This window comes from Pinus tabuliformis, chromosome 7, assembly GCF_031772625.1.
Source record: "Pinus tabuliformis cultivar Carrire ecotype Pingquan chromosome 7, CPIR1, whole genome shotgun sequence".
In the NCBI taxonomy this organism is placed as follows: domain Eukaryota; kingdom Viridiplantae; phylum Streptophyta; class Pinopsida; order Pinales; family Pinaceae; genus Pinus; species Pinus tabuliformis.
The window spans coordinates 1,466,323,876-1,466,333,268 of record NC_142293.1 but is presented as its reverse complement, the minus strand read 5'-3'; the positions used below and the strand labels follow the sequence as shown (position 1 = coordinate 1,466,333,268).

Below are 9,393 nucleotides of genomic sequence, written 5' to 3'. Positions count from 1 at the left end.
GGTGTGCAGTAGAGTCGTTCCATGCGGGCAAAGCTTGCTACGGTGACCTAGATGAAAAATTGATTTGTTGAGGCACGTTCAGCTACAGAGTAGTGAACATCAATCGAGTTGAACGTCGTGGAAAATCGTTGTTTTTTGTCAACATTTAAGTTTGATTGTTTCTAGTTCGGATCCTATGATTAGTGGTTTTTCCCTCTACGCTCTTTTGGGAGGCCCAAATCTAATTCACTTTGGTAATGGTTATGCATTTATGAATTCTTCTCATGAAGATATCGGCCGCAAAAAAATAAGCAAGGATTTGTTGAGCTTGACCAAGCATTTTTACGAGGCAGCGAGGTTTGGCGATCAATTTTGATGGCTGGCAACGATCGTAGATCTCAACATCTAGGAAAAGAACAACCTACACATTGTTGAGTTGTGTTATGGAACTTCGTGCATTTTATCTTTGGAGGAACAAACTTGCTATTGGATTTGTGAAACTATTTTGATTTACATTAATCTCTTGTGTATGTTGGGTGTGGATGATGTAAAGGCATAAATATTGTAAATATGGTTAAAAATTGGATGTTTTGTGACAATTAGACTGGCCAACTATTGTCACAAGTTTGAATCTATGTTGGAATTGGCCATTCCAACAATAGACAAATTTATTTGCAAGAATGCTTAACAACCAAATATAATGAAGACATGACAGTGAAGATGGCATTAGAGGAGCTGCATTGGAAGATGATGGGAAATCAAGTTTGTGCGAATTAGTGTGAGTTTGTGGAACATATTCATGGTCTAGTATGAGTCACATATTGTAATTAGAACAAATCTACATGTCATATACTCTTTGGTAATGGTTAGTTGTGGTCTTGAAATGTTTTATGTAGTTGTTGTAAGACCCAAAGAGGCATGCATACCCTTTGTTATGTGTTCCCTCTGTAAGAGAGTTTTAACGCCCTGGAAGAGTGTGTCATGCGGGATGGATACACTTGGGTGGGTCGTATTGCTTTTAGACTCCATGAGGTGAAATTTTATAGCTAAGGGGAGTTCATCGAGAGGTTGGATGGGCCATGTATGTGAAGGACTTCCTAGTAGACTAGCGATTGCAGCAGTTTGGAAACCATGCATTCTAGTAGATGGTTGTACCTTTATATGGACATCGACAATTGCATGAACAAGGTACAAGTTGTAATTACAAGACTGGACCAGATGTAGATCTTGTAGATTGATATCGAGACAAGTAGTATTAAGAGGGATTATTGGAAAATGTAATTCCACTTGTCTCAGTTGTGACTTTCTATGTAAATAGTCTATTCTTATTCTATAGGAGTGGTTCCCCTAGTTTGGTGTGTGGTTGAGATATTCTCTCAACCAGCTGATTGTGTGTCCAAGGTAATTTTCCTATCATGAGACAACACTTCCTGTATATATGTAATATCACATTTGATTAATAAAATACAGATTTCCTGATAAAAATTTAACAGGTGTTGATAGTCCAACATTTTAAAGTCACGTGAAAATAAAGAGTGACTTAATGGTGTTAGCATTTTAGCATGTTGTTGATGGTATTACTTAAAGAAAAGTAATGTTGTTAGTGTTTATTAAAGAGTATCAATATGTAATTTCTTTATCATCTTTGTAAGAGAAAGATTAAGAAACCTTTAAATTTGCAAGAGACGTAGAATGCAAGTGTATTGTTAAATATATGTAGTTCTCAGTGATCTAAACGTCTAAACTATAAATTTAAGGATGTCTCGTCCATTTTGGAGATAAAGTGATTAATGAAATGATAAAGTCTAAAAGTTTTTAAAATTAGTTTTTCCTTTTTTTTTATAAATTCAATTAACGGATTTCTAAAAAGGAGTTTTTAAAAATGATTATATCTATTAATTATTTATTCGTCTATAGAGGATTTTTTTACTTATAACTCTTTACTAGCTTGTACATGGATTTGTTAAGATTAGTATAAATATTGAATTATTTATAAGTTATAAGATTATTATGTTAATTTTGAATATTTTTAAAAATAAAATTTACAAATATACATGAGAAATTTTGAAAAACTTTAATTCTATACATAGATGCATTGAAAATAATATAGACTTAAGTATATAAGTATATAAATAAGGGTGGGGTAGTGTAGTATCTCAATTCATCCGTATAAATAAATAACAAATAAGTATATAAATAAGGGTAATGTAGTATCTCAATTCATACGCATAAATAAACAAATAAAATTGTTTATGTGTATTAATTAATAAAAATAATACCATGGTTATAAACCAAAAGATGAAAAGACATAACGAAACTAAGATTTTATGGAATAGAAAAGTCAAAAGGTTAAATCAATACATAGTTTTTAATCTAAATACCAAATTAGTTTATAAATTTTTTTTATTTATAAGATAAAAGATTCTATAAACAATACATAAAACTTAAAAATTAGAAAAAAGACTATAATTTTAAATTTAGTGGTATAACTGAAACTAACATAACTACATTAACAAATTATCACTATCATATATTATTTCATAATCATATTAACAAATAGTATTATCTTTAATTTTATAGTTATAAATAAGTATTTAAATTTTAAAGAAAAAACTAGGGAAAATTTTAAGAACCCTCTAAATTTATAAGTATAATAAATGGGTGAATCTCCATGGTATATAGGAAAAATGGAAGGTGATTTGATCAATAATATAATACGTATATATAATTTTTTGGCGAATCTCTCACCAGCCATGGCGAATATTTTACTTAATTATAAAATCTTGTAAGATCTTGGTATTACCATGGGTTAACATAAACTTGGAGCTTAAAAATTACTATTAGTAATTTATAAAAATTAATAAAATTAATAGTTGATTTTTATGTTATTTTTTATTTTAACCAACCTAAAATGTTTAACATACATTAAATTATAACATCCAATTTATAAAAATTAATAAAATTAATAGTTGATTTTTATGTTATTTTTTATTTTAACCAAGCTAAAATGTTTAACATACATTAAATTACAACATCCAATTTTACTCTTGATCCACCAAGCCCTAGACGGATCAAATATTTTTTCACTCTATGTTAGTTTGCATATCACGATCCTTGATACCTCTCGAGGATTAGTAGATCCAGAGTAAAACGGATCTATGCTGGTTTAATTCCCCCTATTTTGGATCTATGCTGGTTTAATTCCCCCATTTAAATAGGCTACATTCCATCCAATTTTACTCTTGATCCACCAAGCGCTAGAGGGATCAAATATTTTTTCACTCTATGCTAGTTTGCATATCACGATACTTGATACCTCTCGGGGGTTAGTAGATCCAGAGTAAAACGGATCTATGCTGGTTTAATTCCCCCTATTTTGGATCTATGCTGGTTTAATTCCCCATTTAAATAGGCTACATTCCAGGTGAATACCATGGGTCAATATCATGTGCCATTTTGGTGAATACCATGGGTCAATAACATGTGCCATTTTTATTTTTATTAATACTAATATGAGGGTTAATAATGTTTTTTTGCATGGTATTAAGAACAATCTAGTCCATGGTATTTGTCCCATAGTATTTTTCCCATAGGTGTCACCTAAATATAACGCATTCTTTTAGTGTTAGTAAATATAAGGTGACTTATCGAGTAAATATAAAAAAATGTTTTATTTGTTTACCAAACCTCTCGTTTATTTATATTTTTATTAATTTACCATACCTCTTTTACAAATATGGTATTTGGCCCATGGGATTCACTTAAATAAAACCTTTTTCTTGACCTATGGACTAAATATAAAAAGAGGTTTTATTTATTTACTATACGTCTAATTTATTTATATTTTTATTTATTTACCATATTTTTTGAGTAAGTATAAAAAGACGTTTTATTTACTTACCATACCTCCACTTTACTTATATTTTTATTTGTTTACACCCTTGCATGTATATAAGGTGACTTATGGATTAAATATAAAAAATGTTTTATTTATTTACCATACTTCTCATTTATTTATATTTTTATTAATTTACCATACCCCTTTTATAAATATGGTATTTGGCCCATAGGATTCACTTAAATAAAACCTATTCTTGAAAATGGGCGAATGGATTCACTTAAATAAAACCTATTCTAGAAAATGGGCGAATGGAAGGTTGTAACTCCTAATTTCAAGGGCTAAATTTACCTTTTTTACCCTCTCCCTTAAAATAAGGTGGGCTATTTGAGGTGATTTGTAAAAATGTACTATGATACAAAATATTCGCCCACTAAAAATTTAAAACCCCTTAATTTCGCCAAAGAGCGAACATTCGCCCCTAAAATTTTCTATGAAAAAAAACAAAAAACAAAACTCAACCACCTTCTAATATTTCATAGAGACACCTATCAAGATAATTAAATCAGTAGTTTAAAATTATCTTTAATTTTATAGTTATAAATAAGTATTTAAATTTTAAAGAAAAAACAAAAAACAAAACTCACCCACGTGCTAATATTTCATAGAGACACCTATCAAGATAATTAAATCATAGAGACACCTATCAAGATAATTAAATCAGTAGTTTACCCTTGCTCACTCTGGTTACCCCACCATCTCACTAGACACCAGAGTGATCCATCACATTACGAAGTGCTAGCCCGTTAAGACACAAATCTTGTTACCGTTTATCAACAATTTTGAAATCAAAATTTAACATATGTAGATTAAAATAAAGAAAGGATTCGATATATCTCTGCGATGAGAGAGTGAAAAGACCACGGACGTGGGAATGGAGCCAGAGATTTGGCTATCCCTTCCTGAACAGTGGGAGTTAGGGACAGACATCCTCATGGAAGCGAAAATTTGGCAAGCCCTCCCACAGGATTTGCTGCTCAAGATTTTTTACATGTTGCCCATGCGTCTTCTTGCCAAAATGAGAACTCTTTCGAGGCAATGGAAAGAATTGCTATCTTCCGATGCCCTGCAAAGAATTTATTCAAATTTTTCAGTGCACTCCTTCCCAGGATTTTTGGTTCAAATTGACTGGACCAGTGAACGTATTGCGGAAACTTGGGTTATAGAATACCTAGGAGGTGATAGTTCAGACATGAACATTTACAAAGCTCCTTTGCCTTCTGATGTCGTCATTGTGGATGCCTGCAGGAATATCTACTGTTCTCATAGAAGGGGAGATAGATTGGGTCTTTCCATAGGCAATATTGCTACTGGGTCCTCTAGACATCTGCCTAATCCTAGCCCTCTCATCTGGTGGAGCTTCATTGCGATGGATTTTGATGCAACTAGGAGGCGATGCACTGTTCTGCTAGGTGAAAACAATAATAGATGGGGACAAGCAGCTGACAATAATATGGTGATGCAGATTTATGACTCAGAATCCAACGCATGGACTATGGTTGCCATGAAAGTCCCGCTGCGCATTTGCCCTAGTGGAAAGGGTATCTATTCTAAAGGAAAGGTTTATTGGATTACTTCTAGGCATGGCATCGGTAGCATGATAGCATTCAGTATTGCAGAGAGACGTTGGGCAGAAATTGGATTGCCTCAGTTTTGCCAATGTGATTCACTGCCAAGACGGTTGGATCTAAGTGGAAGTGATGGACGAGTGGTGTTAATAGTTTATAGTAATTCTTGTCTCTGGACTCGAATGTGGAAATTAAAGGAAGGGCCAGGTGCTCCGGAATGGTGTGAACCGAATCCGATCTGTAGGCCAGAAGTCCCCAACATTTACAGTGTGGGAGCAAATAGCAGCGGATGGACGGTGATGTTCGATTGGGATATGAAAATAACAATCTGCAATCCAAAGCGAAGATTAATAAGGCGCTTCACATTCTGCAGAATTTTTGCGTCAGCCTTCGAATCCAACAATGTTTCTTGGCCTTGAATTTAGATAATTTATTTGTTAATGAAGCAGAGGCATTTAGGCTTCAGTTATTTACGTCGTTTCAAAATTTTGCCGGATCTGTTAATTTTGTATCAAGTTGTTTATAAATTTGGCCGGTTCCCATCGGTTCTTAGATGCCAGAATTCTCCAATTTCTCTCTCTATAAATCGGCTGGTTTTCATAATGTTGTATTAAGGCTCTTGAATGTCAGCATTCAATGATAGATTCTCCAATTTCTCTTTAGTTTAAAGAAAAAGAATGTGTAGTTGTTGCAAACGATTTTTAATATCATATCTCTTACTTTTATCTTCCGGTGCAGCACCCTTAGTCTCACTGGATACTCTTCCATATAGGTATATGTAAAATTGGTTTGGTGGGGTATTGAAAGAGCAAATGGAATGAAATTTTATTCTAACACTTTGTAATTCAATTACATGTGATAGAAGGAAGAACATGGAATTGGTTATGGAATTGGTTAAGGATTGTAGGTTTGGTTGAGAAAACAAAGTTGTTGTTGTGGTTGTTGTTGTTGTTATTAAATTCTATAATTTTATATTTTAGGGATTTTAATTTTCTAATTGCACAATAGATTCATAATTAATATGGATGAAATTACATACCTTTCTCATATTAAAAGACATATATTGAAATGTTTTATTTTATAGCAAGTGTTTGTTGATTATGAAAATCGTTTATGAATTTTAGTCCTATTGAATTATATACCATTAAAAATTTTAATTATAATAAATTTTTTATTTGTAATTGGTTTTTTTGTATTATATGTTTGATATTTAAAAAATTTATTTTATTTATAATTCATATTAAATTTATTTTGTTATTCTCAATAATGAGCGATGACAAGAGAGTATCATGGAGGGCGTTGACACCCCACTGACTCCAATGATAATTAACGCAGAGGTGGGGTGGCACACCTCTACCATGCATGAGAGCATGTGAACGGAAATCATCTTAATCTGCAGGAAAGTTAAATTTCTATTCTGGTTTTGTTATGAGGTAATGCTACAAAAAGGGGTTCAATGTATCTATTGGCATTTGGGACTTTGGCCCAACGCCTTTGCAACCTATGATGGCTTCTTCCTATATTGTGTTTTGTTAGTATTAACGGGGTTTGGTAAGGAATCTAGGGATGGAGAGTGTCATGGGAATCGAATTTTTACAAAAGGTCTGTCCTGCCTCTAGCACATATCATTAGGGATCTTGGTATCTCGATTCCTTTGCATCCTTGACTCTATATAGGCTTAGGATAGATAAAGGGTTTCCTTTTCTTACTAGACTATAAATAGATTCCTCCTCTGGAGTCTTAACATAGTGTTGATGATGCTAGACCTGCCAACATTTCAAGGGGATCTCCCAGGTAAGAAGTCCTAATTAGACCTCAGACCGTTTGGTGTAGGAGTCCAGCAATGGGTTGTAAGGTAATGCCTTGATCGCGATGTTGCATAGAGGCAAGTAAGATAACTCTATCAATAGCAAGGGTGTGACTAATGCAGTGAGTCAAGGAATGAGTAAAAGAGGTTCCAACACTTTAGGGGAGAGGAAGGTGAAGATGAGTTCTAGGTTTAAAGGGATCAGTCCCAACTTGGCTAGGAACACACAACATAAAAGACATGCAACAGTCACAACATACAAGGTAAGATAACACAAACAAAACTCATGGATTAGTTCGAGACCAGTGTGATAGTTGATATAACAAGGTTCAGAGACAGGTTTGTCTGATGTCCACCAGAGTAGTCGACACAGACAGTGACAACATTAATAACATATGAAACACATTAACAACAATATTCATATAATTGCATACAAATCAATTCATATACAAGTACGTAAGTTAAACAACATATATAATTAAGGCAACCGAAGAAGTCCAACTACAATAACAACATGTGCATGAAAATGTGTTGGCTTTTATTATATAAATAAGTGTAAGTCACAATCATACAATACACCATGTAAAGTTGCTATGCCTGTTAGTGGAACGTTACAGCCACATCCGCTTGCTCCTCCAAAGAGATGTACTAGCTCCATGCACTGGAGAAGCCAAGGCGTGTTACAATATTGTCCAAGCCTTCTTCAAGATAGTCTTAGTAGAAGCTTGGCTGACCAAAAGCCTATACAATGATTTATGAGGGACTATTTATAGCAAAGGGTGGGGTGACCCTTGACATTCCCCTTTGTGATAGTTCAACTACCCTCATGACTCTTCACCTACTCTATGATTGTTACATCCAACTGTTGACACTCGACTTTCACTTGACATGACTCAACATTACAATGCACATGTACTCATATGAGACAACATGGCTTGAGCAAGCCTTTCAAGACATCACTAACACTCGGTCCGTTGTGGTGAGACCAACTCTTTGACATGCTTCTGATGGTGAAGCTGGTGAGCTGATTCCAAGCTTGGTCATCTATGATGGTGTGCATGCACCTCATGGTGACATCTTGTTGAAGTGAACTCTTACCTCTGTTGCAACCAGTGCATTGGTTCGCCCCCTTCACCCAACTTGTCTGCTAACATGCGCATGGTCTTCTTGGGTACAGTTGAACCAGCAACACACTGATGCATAGTGTCCGTGTTTGTCTTCAAGTGTGTGTTGGTGGTCATGCGCATCAACTTGCCGAAGTGCATGTTCAGCGCCAATTGGACTTGCTTCTTGTCTTCACCTTGGTGAGTGCGTTGAATGGGTTGGATTGCATGCGTGCGCTCAACAACATGCATGTTGCTGGATCCTTTGCATGCGATCAGCAACATTGCTCATCATGTTCGCTCTATGTCAGCTGTTGGGATGGATACTTAACTTGTATTAGCACAGTTTCATTCGTGAGTGTATGTTGCGCCCATTGTTGTTCTTGTTCCTGCTGCAACTCATTGGACTGTCTATGTAGCTTCATGTTCTTCCTGAGTTGCTGCTTCAATACATGCAACTCCTTCTTTTTTCCATCTTCTACCTTCGCGCGATCTTCATGTCGCGTTGTCACTTCATAGCCTGAGTCTCCAAAGTTGCTTTAATTATTAGTGGATCTACTTGATCTTGTAACTTTGCTCCGCGTCTATGTTGTTAAAAACCTTCCTCTTGCATTCACTTCATTTGTTGTGTTCGTTGTGTTCACTGCATTTAGTATGATGCCTTCAGCTATTGTTCATGATGCTGCTCACTATGATCCTGCTGCTTGATGTCTTTTTCCACGAAAAACTTGATATCTTCATGAGTAGGTAAGCCCGTGGACACTTGATCGACTCCATCCCCAAGCGTGCTCTAAACGGTGTCTTTGTCTCTACTCTCTTGGAAGCCATTGTACCTGTACTGCTGAGAGGCAGATGAACACCTGTGATACCTGGAGACATGGAAACACTCATAGCAAGTAATCTATCAGTCGAAAACCAAAATGAACATGAGAACTGACTTGCGACATACCTGGGTGAATGATCCTGAAGGTTGTACAATTTCGGTCAGGAGGTCAGAAGACCGACTGCCAAGACTGCACAAGGCAAAGTCCGAGATGC

The 9,393-nt window shown here is 35.0% G+C and overlaps 1 protein-coding gene across 1 annotated transcript; it reads left to right on the top strand.

Annotated features, from left to right (window-relative positions):
- The first annotated feature begins 4,751 nt into the window (after positions 1-4,751).
- LOC149253318 (F-box protein At5g49610-like) lies at positions 4,752-5,864 on the top strand. The gene has a single exon (XM_089454436.1). The coding sequence runs from the start codon at positions 4,752-4,754 to the stop codon at positions 5,862-5,864; it is 1,113 nt and encodes a 370-aa protein (XP_089310562.1).
- Positions 5,865-9,393: the final 3,529 nt, after the last annotated feature.